The sequence below is a fragment of the Amphiura filiformis genome, chromosome 20 (assembly GCF_039555335.1).
Source record: "Amphiura filiformis chromosome 20, Afil_fr2py, whole genome shotgun sequence".
NCBI classification, from domain to species: Eukaryota; Metazoa; Echinodermata; class Ophiuroidea; order Amphilepidida; family Amphiuridae; genus Amphiura; species Amphiura filiformis.
In genome coordinates this window covers 26,414,414-26,436,200 of record NC_092647.1, presented here as the reverse complement: position 1 = coordinate 26,436,200, position 21,787 = coordinate 26,414,414, and the positions used below count along the sequence as shown (strand labels likewise).

Here is a 21,787-nt window from a genome sequence, read left to right as displayed (position 1 = left end):
TCTATTTTACTTGCATAGTAGTCTTTCTTCGCGGCAGTAACATGCTTGATAGTATCGTTCCTTGCATTAATATACACCTCTTCGTGAACAGACAGTTTTGTCTTGCGCCAGAGTCGTTCAGCACTTCGTCGTCTACGTCGCGCATTCCTGACTTCTGTGGTGAGCCAGGGGGCGGATGGTCGGTCCTTAACATTGCGAGTGTTCAACGGAGCATGCTGATCGAGTGTCTGTCGGAGGGTATCATTGTAGGTATCAAGAAGACTATCGACAGTCAAGTTATTCTCTACTAAGGGACAACACAGACAAGTCCGCTTTCAGTTGATCCGTATCAATTACCCTCAGATTTCGTGAGGTCACAACACGTTTAGCAGGAGCAGGTCTTAAGATGATAATCTGTCCTAAAATAGCAAAATGATCCGATATCCCTCGATAAATACGAACATCATTAAAAGTTATAAGAGATCTCTCATTTCGTACTACGGCTTTTTAATATGGGTAGGTTTATCTACAAGTTGCAAGAGTTGGAAGTCGGATAACACAGCATTAACGCGTTTCACACAAGATTCATCAGGCTCATCAAAGTGCAGGTTAAAGTCACCAATGAATGACAAATCACTGTTTGAATCTGCGTACGAGGAAAGCATATCGACAAAGTCGCACATGAAACCATTAAAAGTTAAATTATTCTTCTTGGTATGATGGATTCTATATAAACAAATGCATGTAACTGAAAGTTGGTTAACACACAACTTCATTTCAACACTTTCAAAGGAAGAGTAGTTCAACGGAGTAAATTTGACATATCTGGATAAGTTGGATCTAATGATGAAAGCAATTCCACCTCCTCTTTTCCACAACGTGGGAAAGAGTATGACTTGTAACCATGTGGGGTCATTGTACTTTCATATGCCTCATCACCTTCAGCGTATAGCCACGTTTCAGTTAACATTAAGATGTCTAGGTCATTATCGAGGACAATTTCAGAAATGTCAGTAGCCATTTCGCGACATGATTGAGTATTAAAACACATCCATTTCAGATGATCACGATTAATTGCCATAGGCTTGCCAGTGCCAATTTCTAGCGATCGAAGTTTGGAAGCCAAATCTTTAGTCAAGCGTGCAGGTTGAATAGCGATCAATTGATCACGATTGTAAGATATTCGTTGATCACGATCAATGATGGATGTCAAATTACTCGGCATTGGTTCAGCTTGTTGGTCTGGCATGTATAATGGCGTATGCAATATAGGTATGCATCGCGAAGAAAATAACACTGCCAGAACTAAGAGATGGTATCGTGCTAGAACCATAAAAGATGACCAGGAGAATGAGACCGCCATGGCAAACCATATATCCAAAATTCACAGAGCAACACACAGTACAAACACCAAAAATAAACGCAAACAGGCGGAGCATGAGATCGCTCAAACCTCGCGGCAAGCGACCCAATGACCCTTACTTGAACTATTGTGGTGTTATCTGGGCTGATAATAATAATTCGCACCGTGACTCTCTCCCCCTGTTATTATTATTATTGCAGACACTTATTAAGCGCCTTAGCTAAAAAAAAAGAACAAGACAATGTAAAAGCTTAAAATATTGGCTTAATAGTACAAAATAATATACAAGCATATATAACATTAAACGCATAAAATGCAAGCATAAAACATGTTTTAAAAGCACACAATAATTAACAAGCAGGAAAATATAAATTAAATGCATAAAAGCACTAAAAAATGCAAAAGAAGCTTGTCAGAACCTGTATTAATTTTAATAGTAACATTCTGACCCATATTTTTAGTCATTTAAAACATTAACAATATATGATTTAATATTCTCCAACGACCTACTTGCTCAAAATTACTTTACTATTAACAGCGATGTCCATAACTAAAGCATTCGTCGTCATGGTGATATCCATATTGACAAAAAAAAATAATCAGAATCCAAGACGCATTATTTTGGAACAATTTACCTTAAACTCAGACAAATTCGGTTGCTGTTATTAAACAGCACATGAAACAAAAACAAAACCTCTCCTTAAAAATATCAGCCAAGTGATTCTTAATTTCCATCATGTTAGGCCCCGGTGTTCAATCTCGCCGATTAACTCTGTGGCGTCTCGGAGCATTTCGATGGCTCTCCTGCGGCTTGCAGTTTCAAGCCGCAGTACGCCGATGAATTTATATAGCGTAGCCATATCCCTGGTTGCGAAATCACTAGCAGTTATTGGCATCGAGTTCGCAAAATCTTGCCATCTTCTTGTTCTGCGGTTTGCCATGCATATTACTCGAAACCTTTATATTAATGTTTATTGTAGTACTTACTTGAGTTTACTCACCGTGAGCAATTTGCGGATCAGTCGATATAATCCGGCAAAGAATCAAGACACTAAAGGACCCTAATTTGTAAGGGTATCGTTGTCAAGTGCTATAAGCCGGTTGCGAGAAATGCAGGAGTTGGGCCGATCAAGCCGATGAATGGGTGACTAAACGTGGCTTTTCATCGAGCAGACACACATTTTGTTAGTACATATCGCAACAGTATTTTATTTCTCAGCATATGTGCATCGGCGTGGGTCTGCGGCGTAGGTTCCGGGCACGCTGAAGAGTTAATCGGCGAGATTGAGCACCCAGGCCTTACGTTGGTACAGATGGTCTCTAATTTATCGTATTTTGCTATCATATAAGCATCTGTTCTCGACACCCTCGTTTCTCGGTACATTTTACTATCAGTTTTACATTTCCTATTAATACATACTGCAGTTACTGTCCGTTTTCCTATACACAATACACAGTGCTCTCACCATTGACGCGTGACCTCTACAAATGATGTATGTTGGAAGAATGGACACTTGCCTAATTAACATCACTGTGTGAAAAATAACCAGCCAATATTTAATTTATTCTCCAAACTTCTAGCAAATATATTTCGCTAACATGACCTAAAATTACAGCTAGGTTAGATGTTCAGAAATGGTCGCACTTTTGTAAAATATGAGTGAGGGCAAGGTATAGCTAGCCAACTCCCCGTGTTAATTGAATGGATATTTGACCGAAACGGTACAAGCTACATTTAAATTATTCTATGAAATTCTATAAAATATAGTTTTGTAACATGTCCTAAATTTTTAGCTAATTTAGGTGTTTGGAGAGGGTCGCACTTTTGTGTTTTAAGAAGGATATGTAAACGACAAATAACACCAAAAATATGAAGAAATTATTTCCAAACCGTGATAAGTCAACAATCATTATGTTGCTCATTTTCAAGAATGCTGGTTTACAAAAAGCAGGCCATTGTCTCATTTCGTAAACAAAGGTACACATACCATTGTTTCCTTTCGTTTCCTTTATAATCGGTTACCCAACTGATACTATAATACCAGCTTTATTGCGATATCGCACATGAAAACAGACACATGTGCACAACCAGAGAAGATCCGATTTAATCAGTTGAGCTGTTTCAATGAGTGTTATCTTGGTTTAATAGCTTTTAATGGGGTTTAAGTCCTGCAAAGGTCAAGATGAATTCTACTGTAGACATGACTGCATCATGATGAGTAATTCCACTGTAAATTGTATACCCAGTGGACAATCCCTTTTCAATGATTATTTTCAAAGCCTCCACAACCTTTTACATAGAGTACCATAAACCAATAGCATGTCATCCGTTGATTTAGAGCTAGATGTGTAGTTACTTGTATATATTTGGGGTTCTACTTGAATAGCTTTGTATTGCACTTGTAAATTCGAATTACCTGTCTTTTCTGTGCCTATTTTGTGCCAAAAGATCCACATTATTTAATTTAGCACATTTATCTATCCAACGTGACTTCATTGTTTACTAATGCATTCTGGAAATATAACTTATTATATCTTATATTGCAAATAATTCTTTAAAATGAAGTATTCATAGAATCGCTGTCTAATTCTTCATTTTGTATCATGGTCATTTTAATGGGGATTTCATTTTTTGGTCATTTATTACACTTTATTGAGAACCACTTCCAATTTGTTTTAAGTAAGGAACCCCACATCGTATACCAATCCAGAGAGCGCATTGTATGCATCCTAACCCGTATCCTAATGAGAGATCAATATAAAAGTCATATCAGATTGTTATTAAGATGTCACCTTAGAATTGCAAGGAAAATCATTTTAACTTAAAGCTTCTTACAGAAAACCTTTGCCTTGTGGCAACATGAATATATTTAAGAAATAAATAAGGGTAATGCATTAAACTTAACGCATAAATATTGTGTCCGATGCAGTAAAAACATAAACATTGGATGAGGCGCATTATTTAAATTCGGTACCCTTTATTACTATTATATATATATTACCACAAAATAATGTGATTTAAAGAAAAAATAATATATTTCTTTTTTTAAAGTTGGTTACCTCAAGGTGGAGCGAGTGTGCATAGCCAAGGCGTAATTGACAGCGAGTAATGCGGCAATATTAAAAGCGTAACCAAGCGTAATGTTTTGCGTAGAATGCGTAACGGCGGCGCTTATACTGCATTGGGCTTTGCTGTGAGCTGTTATGCGAGAAGACGATCATAAATGTCGTTGTCCTGGCCACTTTATTGTAATTAAAGGCCCGGGGGCACTCCCATATATTGACATTCGTCATGTGCCCATGAAATGACCCCCTTATTTCAAACACCCAATGACCCCGTTTTTTCCAGTAGCCTACACTGAATGACCCCCTTTGTTGAACAATTAATCCTCAAAATTGAAATAGAATTCAGAATAATGTACATTGAATGTGCGTTTAGCTGCACTGTGGGTGGTGTGCGTACGTGTGTGTACAATACTCATACTCAGGCTTTAGGATTTGGGCTGGACTAGGTCATAATGTGGGCTATTTTAAAGTTGCTCACAATTTCTCATAGATTTGACAGTCTGAAGCTATATATATAAGACCTAGCACAGTCTACTGGCATTTTGGTGAACCTTTTTACCTAAGACAAAACACCTTGTCCCTGCAACCTGTTTAACGCTTTGTCTGAACTTCCAATACTGCCATGGATAAGTCAATCTCAAATCAGTATACAATGCAATTTTCTTTTAAGTGGAAATGTCCAAAAGGGATGATATGTATATCTATATGTAATTTTAAGTTGATATACATACGGCAGCAGTCATTATTTTTATTGTTTATTAACATATTGCATAGCTCCTTGAAAGTAGAGCATGTCTCTACTTCTTGCATGTTGCTCGGGGTATCAATTCCTTGCAAATCCAAAGCACAATGCGCAATCTTGTTGCAAGGTGCTCTTGAGGTGGTCTGCAACAGGCAATTGCTTGGGAAACTGCCCCGTGTATGTTGACCTCAATCCTTGCCTGTTCGTTTGTTAAGATGACTATAACCTCATGAATACGCGAAGCTTGTGATCCAATCAAAAGAAATTGATTGCCTGGCCGCACACTTAATACGTGGTCATTAATAACTCACATGACTCCTGGAACATGGTTTTCGTCACAGATAGGCGCGTGAGCGGGCGTGTATAGGCTAAGCGTTATGGTAACACACACCCACATAATGCCGTCGCGGCGCTTATGTGACTAGTAGCTCTTATTGTCGGCGCTAATGTTAAGTTCACCTGGTCGATTTTTTGTAGGGTAACGTTATAACAGTGTTTTATTGCATAAAATAACATAAAATGCCATTTTGATTTATACAAAAAAATAACAGATACTGGCGGTAATGAATGAAAATAATAAAGATATTGCGATTTCCAAACGTAGCATCGAACGTACGTGGAATCTACTCAAAATCCCACCACATGAGAGTAATTTTGAATGGATTCCACGTACGTTCGATACGTACGTTTGGAAACCGCAATCTTTTTGTTTTGGGCCTCGGTATTTTTCAAATTAACTCCAATTTCTCACAATGACCTCAAAAACGATGATGCGTAGTTAGTACTGTCTAAATTCTTGTTTAGCGGGAGTCATGGTTCATGCTTCGAACATAACATTGTATTTTTATTGATATTTATTGAGGTAATATAAATACGTCCCAAGCAAGATGCATTCAAAGAATCAAGACTTTATATTTTATAATAGTTGGGATGAAAGAAACGTTCCAAGTGTAGTAAAAACGTGTGCGAATAATAATATTTTTTTTGTGTGTTTTATATACAATCCAGATCATTTCAGCAGTCAAACAATGTGAGTACGGCATTACAAAAGTTAATGAATGACGATGGAAGCAAACTGCGTCCTAATCACGGGGGTAAGTAATGTGTAAAAAACAGAACATATAAAATTCATCACAGGTCCTCCGTCATTCGAATCTTTCACCTGTTTTAGTCTGTCAATAGAATATCATACCAGGGCTTGTGGTATTGAACTATTGACTGCTAAACACCATTGAAAGATTAGATTGACGGATTTATCGTCGGTCGCATCAGATTTGGTTCTATTCGAGCATTTTTTTTGAGAAAATTATTGTGTGGTATTATGTTCTGGAGCTCCTCAAATCTATCAAATTACAGACCCAAAAATTCGTTCTAACTAAAGAGATATAAAACGTTAATATTGGTGTATTTGCCACACAGCGCTATTCAACGCCGTAAGCTACTTTTACACATTCATTAGTACGTATACCACATACAGATCTATACGGTGAACTATACGTATCACATACAGACCTATTCAGAGATCTATACGTTTTAAGAAAAACCTAGCGAGACTGTAACATAACATAGCGACAGACTAAAATAAAGCTTTTCACATAAAGAGCTATACATTTAACACATTATTAAACAATAATTATTTTACTTGACTGATGAACATGTCAATTTTACCAAAATGAAACTTCAAAGACTCTTCTTTATATAAATACCCTGTGGAGGAAATTCTATTGAGAAATAAGTAAGTATGAAGCAAAATCCAATAACAGAATTTTCAATCGCGATTTTCTCGAAAAGCGTGTTACGATATGACCTGTGATTTTGGCTTTTCCTCTGGTCTTCCTACTTCGATTTGATCAGTCATCCGGCAGTATTAAGGTGGTGGAAAAAGTGCATAATTATGTCTATGGATGATCATTAATACCCTCCTTATGCACAGTTTAGTGTTTAAAGCAGGCATGCATGTAGCCAGTGTAGTAATTTAGAGGAAACCAAAGGCTTTTTATTGCGTTGACAAACCTGTCCCTATTGTGAATCAAATTTTACTGGGTATCATATACAGCGAGCCAAAGAATTACGTTACCAGTTGTATTCCCCCTGTATACCCTAAATAAAGACAAATACGGTATATCAAAATTAAAACAAGCATCCAGTATCTGTACTCTTAAGCTCTGACTTAAGACCTTATTTTGCTGAAATTGGTTGAAAATTAAAGCAACGGTGATCTAAAAGCAAATGAAGAAACGAAATCAAAAGTTGCACTTTTGTGTTCTAATCAATGAAACACGACGCTAGATTTAACGTGCTAACCAATGGAAGCTTGGCGCTAGTTCTCTTGTTCGTGAAAGCTTTGTGTACAAATCAATAGGGCATGCAATGGGGCAAACTGCAACTTTTAAATTGGCATCTTCGTTGGGTTTTTGGATCGTCGTGTCTGTATTTGAAGAGCTGAGTTGCTGCATAATTTCAACGAACGAGATCTTAAAGTCGAACTTAAAGATGCAGCTGATGGCTCCAATTAAGACATATCTGTCTTTGTACAGGATATACAGTGGGTGAACATAACTGGTCCTTAATTTTTGGCTTACTGTATTTTGTATATCAAAACCGATACACATGTTCAGAATAGCCTTCTTACTAGTGACCCTAGTTGAAAAACCTTATGCGGAATGCATTTTTTTACTTTGATTTGTTTCTGTGAGCTTTCTGACAAGAATTTACCACCTCATCTGCCAAGTAAATTTCACTGTGGGCAAGATGAAGAATTGCATTGAGATTAACGATTTCACACGTGATATTTTTGTTTGGTGGATTTGAACAAACATAATAAAACGCGGGCGAGTGCTTTGAGACGAAATATTAAACTATAAAGATGACCTAAGTTAACATGAAAGTAAGTATGTACAAGTTTATTAACACGTGGAAGATGCATCCATTGCTTAAAATATAACGAAAATCACGAATTACCGTTAAATGTGGTCTAGTCGAAATCTGCCAAATTTCACTAACATTAATTTGTGTGTCTGTTGGACCATTCGATGTTTTTTTTTTGTTTGTTTTTTTTTTGGGTTTTTTTTATATCATGTAACACATGTTTCATTTTGTTTTGAAATCCCAGCTACGATATGATGCTTACTAAACTTTTCAGCTTTTAACCGTTTCCGATGTACCAAATCTGTTTTCGCTTTAACCAGCTAAACCAAAATCATTGTTTCATAAAATAACCATTTATTTTGTAGCCTAAATTAGATTAATAAGAGTAAAATCATGGGTCATTTCAATTGCCTGACACTTAAGATAAGAGAGATGTGATGATGGAGGTAGAACTTTTTGAATGACTCTCATAGTATCAAAATACCTTAATTAAATTGCTTTTACGTACGCGGCATACAAATACGGTGAATCGAGGTTTATACGGTAAATTAAATCCTTCTGATTTGACAATTGCTTTTTATTTTCTAATCGTTTACACAGGTGGCTAGAGACTTAACATGAAATAAGATTTTTTTTCGGCGTGTATGTCATTAAACATACTATATGCCAGGCTCTTAAAGCAAATGGTAGCACTAGCAGCTGTCCGTGCAACAACAGATAATAGAGAGATTGCGGAGAGGCGTTCACGGCAAACGCCGTACGGGTTACGGATTTCTGCATTTTGCGGTAGAACGTCATAGTCCCGTTCACATCCAAACTAGCCTCCTACACAGCCAGTTTGTGTCGGTCCTAACGCTCGTCGTTCCTAGTATGTTCGTGATAGCCGCATAGAGTCTGAACCAAGACTACGTATAAACGCAATCGCAATCATGATGGCGCTATACTGAGACAAATAATCTAAAGGTAATATGAAGCACCCATTGATTCACCTTGGGTGCATCGAACCAAAGAAGATTATCTTCTTTCATCGAACTACTTTCCTCGGTATTGATATGCAAATACTACTGGCTGTATCTATAATGCTCTAAGCATTCAGTCCAGATTAGCGATATTTGAGTTTTGCGGGCTATTGGAAAATGAGTACAGGCCTATGTTCACACGTGTATGCTATTTGTCTAAATAATCTAAACAGAGTTTGGTGTTGGATGCCTAGGAAGTCTTGGTGTATATTATTCGAATAACAAGAAACAAACTCCATTATCATATAAATACTACCCTGTTTACTTTCTAAAGCAAAATGAAAATAGATAATCTAATATGCCTAGTTCGATTACTACCCAGCAAACACAAATATATTACAGAAAACGTTAAATGTCGGGTTAAAGGTTATATGAGGGTCAAGGGCATTAAAAGTTTTAATAACATTCAAAAAACCTTTAGTTCAAAACTTGCTGATAAACGTTCTAACACAATAGACACTTAAATATGTTTGCCAAATGATATTTTACTATTATAGCATTTCGAATTTTGGCTTAAAATATTGTTGTATTATTTTTTCGGTATAACACGAGTTTTCATGATTTTTATATAAACAAACATCGATATGTTATCAAAATGTTTTAACTAAAACCAAAAACACATGCATTATCATATTTTAAAAACATTTTTGAGTTTGCTGAATAGTATCCATAAGCAAAACACTTTGACAGCTGTTTAATGCACAACGAAAAAGCAAGGCGAAAAATAGCGTTGCACTAACTTCTGTTCCCCGTCCCAAACAGACAATTATACCGCATTTTTGCCGTAACACGACACAATCTTGCCTAAAACGCCTCTTCGCAAGCTGATTTTTGGACGGCATTTTCCACACACAAATGAATAGTAAATCTGCCCGTTAGAATTCGCGTCGAAAAAAAATCGAAATTTGTTCACTTCTTCTTGTCTATACGAGATCAAATTTTAACCCCCAAAATGGATTTTATTACATGTCGGACTCTACTTGTTCTATTAGGATACTTTGATTCGCTTCATAACAAGATAAACATAACATTTTTCTGCATTTTATAATGCGTTTTTTTGTCATTTTGGAACGTCATTTTTTGCTACCAACCGCAACGTAATCGCCTTACGGTAATTCCACGATTGACCAATTCACAATAGATTTCACTCTCTAGAGGGCATAATAACCGATTTTCGACTAATGTAGCTTGCCGTTGGCGTTCCCGTGTCACGTTTCACGTAAATTTCGCAATCTCTCTAATCTCGAGGCGCGGTTTACGGAGCCTAAACTTGACATATTAAAAAACAACAATAAGGTATAGTTCGGAATTAGGGATGAAATCGGGTTGCACTATTTATGTACTGTAATACACTTTTTATCCCAGGGAATTCGGAGGAAATGTTGGGGCTTGCAATATTAGGACATTACAATACACTTGGGTTCATAATCCAGCTCACTCAGATCCCATTGTTTCTACTATCCAATCAAATGGGTTGTACGGTCGGAAGAATACAAAACGTCTACCCCCCAGTAGCACACCACCTGTTTACTTCCTATAGTCGTAGTATACAATCCAAAAAAGTACCTCACCATACTTCCCGAGACGGTATGGAAGGTGGTGGAAAAAGTGCATAGGTCTATGGGTGGCTACCCTCTTGCAACACAGTTTAGTGTTAACGTTTAGTGTTAAAAGCAGGCATGCATGCAACCAGTGTAGTTATTTACAGGAAACCAGAACCTTTTTATTGCGTTGAGAAACGTGTCCCTATTGCGAAACAAATTGAATATTTAAATATCCTTTCATTAATTCATTAAAAAATTACCTTTTATTATTTCTGTCCCAATATACCCTGCACAGTGCCGACAGCGTCTAAATAAATACATTTCCCTGAAATGAATCACGTCCTGATACTCCGTTGGTGAGCGACGGGCGATTGGTATTTCACTAATAAGAGACCTTGCCTTTCCGAACGCAAGAAAAGGAGTCCTATCTGATTGGCTAGAAACCGATCGCTAGATCGCTCAGTGACGAGTGTACAAACTCATGTATTCAAGTCCATTTAAATCAATATTCTATTATTGACACAGATAAAGAAAGTTGTATAGCTATTCACTGTGCTGTATTGTATTATATATTTGTGATTTAATATTCTATAGCTAGTGTACAGCACCGTGGTCTTAGCTGAATGGGCTTCCATTTCGTTCTTTCATAAATAATATTCTAAAACAGTTTAATATATCACAATTTTGATGCACGATTTAAAATCTGTATGGTGAAAATGCAGTAAAATATATCCACTCCAAACAGCAATCCCCGCTTATTAGTGTATTGCATTCCCAGCTAGTGTATTGGAAACAAATCCTGCGTTTTACCTGACAACAAATCAAATTTTCTTGTAATGGCAACACCATATGGGGTACTGAGCATACACAGATTGCATAAATGTGTATGAATGGAAACGCTGCGGTATCTCATATCGTGTATTGATATGCTTAGCCTGAGTCGCGCGGCCTATCTCGAACAAAATCGCCATGTGTAGCTTTTGAAGAAAGAGTGGACTCGACGTACTATCACGGCAATTTTTGACACGAAGATATAGGATGATGACGCTGTGCCCTGTAGATATTTTTCCGAGAGGGAAGTCTCTCACCTGTTACCTATATTAGGCCCCCGTTCTAAGTACCTCGTCACGATTTCCACACTGACAATTTAATCTTTATAATTCCGAAGAGTACTGAAACACTGATATATGCCATTTACGTGGACAACTTTTGCATTTAGTATAAAACACATTTTTATAGACAAGTAAGGGGCTGTGCAAAGATTATAAGCCGGGGGGATGTAAAATTTCCACACGGCTCGTAAAAAATCGCCCCTCCCCTCGGCCTACCAAAAAATCGCTTGCCCCCTCTCGGCCTGCCAAAAACTCTTTAAACCCCACCCCTTGCATATTCCAATTTTTTGAGATTCCAATTTGCATATTTAAGCGTTTCCGTTTTTCTAAACGTTTTATTTAAAAGGCGCCATATGAATATGTGCCAAAAATCGTTTGCCCCACCCCCTCGTCTCGGTTTGCAAAATTTGCTTGCCCCCTCCCCCTTTCGGCTAGCCAACAAAATTATTACCCCCTCCCATTTACCCTCCCACCAGGGCTCATAATTATTGCACATCCCCTAAAGCCTAAAGCAGCTAAGTAGCTGTTTCAAAGATCATTGAATATCATTTACTGTTGCACGTTCTTGCTCTCTTCATTAGGTGATCCGGTTTTCGTTGACCTTGGATTGCGGGTTGAAAGATTAAGCGATGTATCTGCTAGGAGCATGGTAAGAGAATCAACAGGAGACAAGACAATGGTTTCGTTTTTATTTGCATAGTTCGATCCACTTCGCTGCCGTTGGCGGTGTTTGGCTGTACTTACTCCAATTAGGTCGAAGCAGAAAACTTAAAGCCAAAGCCAAAGATGAGAAGCAAAATATGAAAAAGTTTATTTGCCATATTGCTATAAAGCCTATCTAGCTAAGACTTGTTACATAATGTAGTACAAGTAGAATAGAAGTATGTAACGTTTAGCATTTTGCTAATTTTAATTTGCATAATTATTATTTTATTTTTTCAAGAAATTAACCTTTATTCCTGTGATTCCTTCACTCACACATTTTCTATTATGATTTTTGTATATATTCTAATTTTGTTATTTGATGAGTGAAAAATGAATGAATGAATGAAATGAATATTAATTATGCAGATTAAAATTAGCAAAATGCTAAAGCCAGTCTCAGCTAGATAGTCCTTATAGTTACTTGGCTAAATAACTTGCGTAATTGGGTATATGTTATTTATATTTTTAGTCTTGCATTCAGTTTTCCACATCGCTAACTATGGCCTAATTGGAGTTAGCAGAAGTGGTCAATAACAAAAAAGGTGAAAAAAGTTTTGGAATACGAGTCTTTCTGTGAATGTGCAAACATATTGTGGTTAACTAACGATGTCATTTAAGACTAGCATGTCGGAGATCATTACCGCATACCGTACTGCCATAATTACGTCTGGTGAGGGATTTGTCTTTCATAATATTTTGACTCTAATCTTCAAATCGCTTCATCTGTTTAAAAGTTTACATTTCAAATCAAGATATCACTTACACTCCATCGCAATGTTCTACGGCAATGTTCTTCAACGAACTATGTTAAAGAATGAGACGTGTGAATGTGTTGAGTATAGAAACTAGTATTCGGCAATTGGAGGTTAATATATGAATTGCAGTGAACTTTTGTCACTCGGAATGAGAACACTGTAATCATCAATAGTTCTTCTTGACCCTCGATATTTAAAAGGAAAATCAAAACAGTATATTAATGTGTCGGAGTTGTAATTTTTGTGTAATGAAAATGAGGACTGCTTCAATAAAGGGTATATAGTACTGTTTTGCCAATATTCCAAAAGCAGCGTATAGATAGTTCCCGTGTTTTCAAGCGGAACGGACTACAATAGTGTTTATAACGTGATTCGCACCGCCGTATTCCTCATTCCTTTGATTTGGTCAATGACCCTATTGGTGCTACATTCTACAAAATAACATTTGCTAATTATTGCGCGAGTGTTGGTATTCTGAAAATTGTAAACGGAGTTTAGGTTTCCCTCCAAGATGGCGGGTAACCCAAAACACGGGAACTCTCTATTAAAGAAAATGCTTCATTTCAAAAAATGGCTAATTTGTACTAAATTGGAGCAATTGTTATCAATACTATGGCAAAGTAACATACTTAGCATCCACTACCGTTTTGTTTTGATGAACAGCTACGGTGAAGTGAGTATAAAGAGATCTCGTTTCATTTGAGCAGGTGACTTTAAAGTTTCTCCAAGCACCATGCACGATACATAGCCAGTGATGCAATACCATCTGGCTGTAAATTGTTTTTGGTATACTCCAACACTTCGCGTGTTCGTGTGATTTTTCAATTTTGCGAGGGCACGCGTCCAGTATGATGACATTGCAGCATTGGATTGAGGACATAGGCGTAGATCCGGGGGTGGTGGGTGGTCTGGGATAAACCCCCCAATATTTTGCCAGGGGGATGGTCCATACAATCACCCCCCCCCCCCAATGTTGACGCCTGATAATGGGTTTGTGAACAAATGAACCTCATATTTGCTTATTTTAGCCCTCAAAATACAAATTTTCCCGCGCTTCGCGCGCATTTATTCGACTTTTACACCATTTAATCAGTTTAGCTTCAAAATAGCAAACTTTTTCGCGCATTTGCACCATAAACTTATTATGTCGCTAAAAGGTGCTCGATTGACTATACTTTTTTCAAACTCCATCCCCCCAGTGTCGAAAAGAAATCTACGCCACTGATTGAGGGACCCAGTGTGTTACATTGCTATCAAATTTAACAGTATTACGTTGCAACCTCCATTTGTAGTTATACACAGGGTTAAGGGATGGGGTATGAACGTGTGGACAGTATTTACTGTGGGACATTATAGCACATTAGACATATCGAATTGCATTCTGAATACGAAGAATGTCCTTCTCATATCAAATAATTTTGATTTTTTGAAATTCGCAATGTATTACACATTTTATGGTTTTAAATGATTAAAAATTGATATTTTTGATATTGAACAGTACTCGAAGTAAACTTTATAAATCTGTTGATTTATACTTAAGGGGACACTGAAGTGGTTCATATGATTTTTTTAAATACTTAACTCACAGACTTCATATTTGGTGGGGTGATGTGTCAGCACAATACGTTTTTTTCCGCTCGCAGAAAATGTTGTTTTTGGACACCGTTGCCATGGTAACGGCGGCCATCTTGGATTTTTACGCACTATGTTGCGCACAGCTTTTTTCGTTAACGGTTCGTCCAATTTTGACCAAATGTGGTATTTAAGTCTTTTATATCTATATCTACGTTTCTATAGAGAGCTTTTTTGATTTCGCGCCAAATAAGCATTTTACGATGCGCGAAATGACGAAACCCTAAAATTATGCAAAATCGACCCGTTTCATTTGTTACCAAACTTTTTTTCAAAATTCGCTCCATAACTATCTAGATATATATATACAAGTGACCTACCCTCCAAATCTTAGCTAAAACGGACATTGCGTTACTGAGAAAAGCTGCGCGCTCTATTTTAGCACGCATCATTTCGCAACATGCAGAAAAAGCCATTTAAAATCTAGAAACACTAAATATGCAAATTATGCGCTTAATATGCGAAAATTAATTTTACTGAGAAATTATCTTAAATATTGCCGCTTGAAAACAATAAAATACAAAAGAAATATGCCGCATGTAAAAGTATAGGAAGAACGTAATTTAACCTAATTTTCTTTTCGCCTTTTCTGTTCCAATCGAACGTTACTCCGGAATCCAATGTCCGATTTGATTCAAACAAAAAGCAAATTATAGCTGAAACTTTACAGTATTTGAATAAGAAGAAATCACAAAAAGGTGTCCAAACCCCAAATTCCTCAAAATGACCACTTCAGTGTCCCCTTAAAGTGTATGTAGGTGGGATGAGAAGCCGACGATTAATTGAAAATGTTGACCTTTCGTATTGAAGATATGGATTTTTTCCCAAAACACCAAAAAAAATTAGGTCTTTTTAGAAAAAATCCATATCTTCAATATGAAAGGTCAAAATTTTCAATTGATCGTCGGCTTTTTCCTCCCAGCTACATACACTTTAAAGCATATATTGAATGTCATCTTTCCCTGGGTAAGATCTGACACCAGGCCAGCCCATGGCCAGAGGGTAACGTGAGTAGGTTTGTTTCACCTTGAAGGCAAGGATAGTCTTACTAATATGGGCTAACTTTCCCCTAGGCCATCCAATATGCCATGAATTAGTAGGACTACAACTGGTATATAGTGGTCACTTTATCTCCTATTTCCACATCTGTTGACTTTATATGTGCCTTTAAGAATATATCATTAGATTTATAAAATTTACTTCGAGGACTGTTAAATATCAAAGATGTGAAAAATATCAAATTTTAATAATTTGTCATAAAATTTGTATTATATCATGAACTTCAAAAAATGAAAAATACTGTCGAGACGCTCAAAACGCTCATTACAGATCCCTTAAACGTATGTTATTTGAATTAAATAAACAGGGATTAAATTATTGAGGGGCAGCCAGAAGATAGCATTTACCGTCTGATCCTCGTTCACTAATTCAAAGGGATTCGCGGGTAAACCTGGATTTATGCAAGCTTGCGACCTTGAGCGTCTGTAAGAGAAGATGAATGTTAAAGGTTAGCCGATTCAGAGCGTGCGAAAGATATCATTTCTCCATCCAGACAAAGCGCTCATGTTCACACCCTTCGAAATATGCATAAATTCACCCAGCTGCAATTCAGGACTTCCTGCTTCCAAAATAGTTCAATGCCCTAATTTGTGAATACAATGAAATTTTATATTATTCTACGTGTTCTTTAGACGGCATTCTTGTGTAATTTGGCCTACGGGTCAACTTTTGATAAATGTTAACATAACATCAATATGAATATATTGCATTATCATACACATTGCCTCGTGGAAGCGTTTTGGGTCATACTTTTATTTCAATGAGGACGAGTGACGTAGTATTTGACAGTATCTATTGCGAACGTGTTTGGCATATTGGTGAACACATCGATTGAGGAGACGTGCCTCCTGTCTTTACACTGCGATATCATCTTACAGTAATAAGAGGCGAACATGAACACAAGTTCCAAGGGTTGATAAAAAAAGACATTCTTAAAAATTGTTGCAGTACACGCTTAGCACAATAGCTTTTAAGTAACGAGTGCACGGTCTATCATTTTAGTCAAACCATGGAAGTACGAGGTAAAACACAGGTTGAATGTAAAAGGGTATTGAGGAGTTTCCCAAACTTTTTTCTTGTGACCCAAATTTCATAAGAAAAATATGGCGCGACCTACAGCACAATACAAATACTGTTACTTTCCGAAACTTACTAGCAGCGTACCGGTCAAATATTTCAAACGGGGCACAATATTTAATTACTTGTAAACGCGCAGACGCAAATGTAGGTCACAATATCTAATTGACCACCAAGTTCGCAATTGTTCCAATCTCGCAAATAAACAACATGAGTTAACGCGCAAGCAAGCACGGGTAATCACCGTGAGTAAGTGTACTTGTGCATCGCGTATTGAATGCGCAATAAAACGTAATAATAAGTTTGAACAATTTGTTTTACGGTCCTTGAGAAAAATCTTCGAGGTTTCACTAGCACAGCCATTCCTGATTGTACCAATATTTTCCTTGATGTTCCCTGGCACTCCTTTTCGTACATGGGGTATCCTCGTTATGGATTATCAACCACTGTCTAGTACGGCATCAGGAATAACGAGGACAAAAATCATTACAAATAAGGTAATCTGTTTTAGAACCTTTTTTATTGCCAAACATGTTTTCCTTGTCATTCCTGGTTGATAATTTGTGATTTTTTTTTTTTTTTTTAGGTAACTGAAATGCAAATACCAATTATTGGCTATGAGTAACAAGCATCGGTATGATTTATATGAAGAGGCCGCTTATTATTTGATCAGTTTAATTAATACAAAAGAGCGTTTATATAGGGTGATTCGGATAAGTATGGACCAGGCAGATGATCAGTTATGGTGCACTCAGGTAGTTATTGTTAGCACTAAACATCTGGGCATCAATGAATTTTCAAGACAACATGTCAGCCTCCATGTAGAAACTTTCTCCATGAAATTGGAGCAACATTTTTTTTCATTTTCAGACCATTTTATGTATTGTGAACAAATAACTTCCGGTTGCATCTTTGATTTAAAGGTAATATGGTCACTTATTTCCCTCATAATGGGACAAGGATTTTTGGCCAAGAAACACCCCTGACCTCAATCCAGATGAAAATGTGTGTTCCATAATGGAAGAGAAAGTCTACTGTCCCCCACTAGCCACAGACAAGAACATGCTGGTCAAAACAATCCAGGATGCACGGGATTATGTGAAATTGGGAGGTCCTACGATTCTTCCAAATCTTCTCGAGGGAGATCGCGGGAGGAAGAATCGCTGCCACAAAGTGATAGATAACCAGGGAGAGGAAAGTTCATCAACAACATTCAGTTCTTCAGTTCTTCAGTTCATAAACTTCAAATAAAAGTACAGTTTTGCCACAATTCATGTAAATATATTGTGTTGTATTCATTTAAACATACTTAATAATATAGGTGGTCCATTCTTATCCGAATCACCCTATAGTTGTGACAATTCGTGCTTAAGTTATGTAAACCCAATTACCACTAATGCCATAAGCATTTCACAACTCCACGTAATACTCTTTAATAGCCACTCATCTTGTTATCCTTTATGATGACGTTTCAGAAATTGTCAGGAGTGGTGAATGTGTGTTTAGCATTAGTGCTTTTATGATTTTCATTATCTAAATCAATATATTATTGAAAAGTAAAACTTTGATGTTTTGCAAAAGTTCATTCTACAAATCATAAACTTAAAAAACTAGCTCATGATGCAGTCATGTCTACAGTAGAATTCATCTCGACCTTTGCAGGACTTAAACCCCAATAAAAGCTATTAAACCAAGATAACACTCATTGAAACAGCTCAACTGATTAAATCGGATCTTCTCTGGTTTTGTTGTTGTTGTTGTTGTTGTTTTGTTTTTGGTTGATTTGTATGGCGCTTTCAACTACTGAGGTTATTTACGCCAGTACTCACTCCTTTGTCAAGTTGCACCTGTATATCTCCATTCAGTCACAATACGTAATTATCTGCTTCACTGCATCTTAGTTATTTCTATCTTCTTCATACCTAGCTCGTTGTAAATCTCTTGCTGTATATGCTCGTACGATGAATCCAAATTTGTTTCTTTGTCGACGTGGTAAAAAACCAAACGGTGTCTCTTCAGAGCCACACCAGGCTGAGTCAGCCGAGGAAGGGCTAAAACGTGGTCAAAATACTTTGCATGATCCTCCGCTAGCTTGACTTCCTCGCATCCAAGCCTGTTCCCCAGAGCCCAAGTTTGCGTTATCCATCCGACACCACGTGGAGGTTTGGGTTGAGTTGCCCGCGAGCAAATACTATGCCAGCTCTGCGGGCCTTGCCGGACTCTTCTCTGGTTGTGCACATGTGTCTGTTTTATATGTGCGGTATCGCTATGAGGTGCTATAATACAGCTTCAGTTGGGTCACTGATTATAAAGGAAACGCAAGGAAACAATGGTATGTGGACCTTTGTTCACGAAATGAGACAATGGCCTGCTTTTTGTTAACCAGCATTCTTGAAAATGAGCAACATAATGATTGTTGACTTAACACGGTTTGGAAATAGTTTCTTCATATTTTTGGTGTTATCTGTCGTTTACATATCCTTCCTAAAACACAAAAGTGCAACTATTTCAAAACACCTAAATTAGCTAACAATTTAGGACATGTTACAAAACTATATTTTCTAGAATTTCATAGAATAGTTTAAATGTAGCTTGTACCGTTTTTTTTGTGGCATCCTTCAGAACGGAGCGGTCCGTTACCAATATAGCTCAATATTTTCGGTCAAATCTCCATTCAATTAACACGGGGATTTAGCTAGCTATGAGCTAGCTATGCTTTGCCCTCACTCATATTCTACGAAAGTGCGACTATTTCTGAACTTCTAACCTAGCTGTAATTTTAGGTCATGTTAGAGAAATATATTTGCTAGAAGTTTGGAGAATAGTTTAAATACTGGCCGGTTATTTTTCACACAGTGATGTTAACTAGGCAAACGCAATATACTTCTAACATACACTATTTGTAAAGGTCGCGCGTCAATGGTGAGAGCACTGTGTATTGTGTATAGGAAAACGGACAGTAACTGCAGTATGTTGATTTTTTGCTGTTAATGAGTTATGAACGTTTTACAAAAGTATATCTGTGATATTTGAATTCGTCTACACGCTCGCTATGAAATGATCAATGCCAATTTTGCTTAAGCTCGCTACCATTCTCAAGATGCTGTGAACTACGAAGTCGCAACAGTTTAAAATAGTTGCTAACCTTGAAGAATAACAATGAACAAAGAGAACTATCAGGACCTCCAAGGACCTCCCAGGCAAATCAAGGAATAAAATTGGTACAATCAGCAATCTGGATGTACTATAGTACTATAGTGTTTGTAACGGGCATCCGAAAATATTTTCAGCAGCTCACGCTCCCTTGAAAAATTAATTCAGCCGAAAACAAACACTGATTTTACGTAATGACATCAAAGCAGATAGTTATTGATGTCGAATTAATCATAAAAACGTTACACTCCGACTGCCGGTGAGTTTGACATTGTTTTAGTGTCCATATGTTTTGATTCTCAAAACCACCAATTTCAAAAATACGTTTACTGAACCTCTGTCAGCATTGCTTATTTTGAGTTAAGGAGGGTCAGATTATGTTGAAAGATGCAGCAAAGCATTTGCTGCTCAAATGCTGTTGAAAATTTTACCCAATTGTTCCTCTTGTCACACCGATCTAGAAAAAGTACACCTTTCACCTATGTGTGACTTTCCCTTCTGGAGTTATAAGTAGAAAGGTCAAAGGTCACGATTTGAAATGCTTCAATCTCATTCAACCTTATTCCCAAACATAGATATAACCATAATCCTAGCCCAAAACCTAACACTAACCCTAACACTAAACCCTAACTTTATCCCTAGTCCTAAAACCTGACTTTAACCCATTGAACTGACAAACCTTCGGACTAATGGGCTGTGTTCAAGATGTCTTGGGGTGTAAAATCATACAATTTAAAACTACAATATTAACACACCTCTAAACATACCATGGTTGAGCCTAAGTACAAATTAATTCAGACATTTCAAATGTACGACACAATTTATTGCACTCAATAGCTGATTAGAAAGGAGTCACTTTAAAGTTTTATTTATACGGTCGTTTGAAACCTGATTCTAAATGACAAGCTTATTACACGTGAGACGATTTATTTGAGCAGATGCTTCCTTTATCAGGCCTGCTCTATCTTGCCTTGGTCATGTTGACGGTTACGCAGATGATAATGAACGAAGGCCTCGGAGTAATGTATACCGATTTTATATAACACATTACGTTAATGGTCTCTTTTACGCCATTCTTTTTTGTAAGCTTTAGTTTGCAAAGAATTCTTTCTCTGTCTCTAAGGTGACCAGTTTGCGTGGAGAATTTAGTCTTCAAATATTGACAGTTGGTAATATTTGTAGCATTTTTTGCCATCGTATGGAAAAATACATTTTCAGTTAAAACACAGCTTAAGGAATTTTTAGCGGAATAGAAAACAGGTTATAAGTAATGTTTATTTGTCATCAACATAAATATACAGAAATCACATACATGTATTACATTTAGAAGTGGAATGAAAACAAGGTAATTGATATATATGAAACAAAAATTCTAGCGATTGATTTATGAACTGTTCCTATATGAGTTTACGGTTATTCCAGAGAACTTTGGTTCGGCTGATTATATTTTAATGTCTTTACGTACAAATGTGTTAACAGCATTAATGGCCATTTTGCATGTGTTAAATGAGCAATATTTTGGGTTGCTATTAGTAGAAGCATTCACATTCAAGGACAAGGTGTAGATATGGAGTGGTCTCCTGACATTTTGTTGGGTTGACATTTTGTAGTAGACATCTATGCAGATTATGGTGTATTATACAACTATATTGACTACCCAAGAGGTTAAAGCCATATTATAACATTTTCATACAAAATAGATTAGCATTTTTT

General features: G+C 36.9%; 1 protein-coding gene across 2 annotated transcripts in view; it reads left to right on the top strand.

Moving 5' to 3' along the window:
• The window catches only part of LOC140142627 (glycine receptor subunit alphaZ1-like), a 144,330-nt gene that overhangs the window by 91,414 nt on the left and 31,129 nt on the right, over positions 1–21,787 (top strand). For both annotated transcript variants that reach the window (XM_072164633.1, XM_072164632.1), the window contains exons 2-3: positions 6,159–6,244; positions 12,275–12,342. In XM_072164633.1, coding sequence (XP_072020734.1) covers positions 6,159–6,244; positions 12,275–12,342 — 154 coding nt within the window. The remainder of the gene's footprint in view (positions 1–6,158; positions 6,245–12,274; positions 12,343–21,787) is intronic.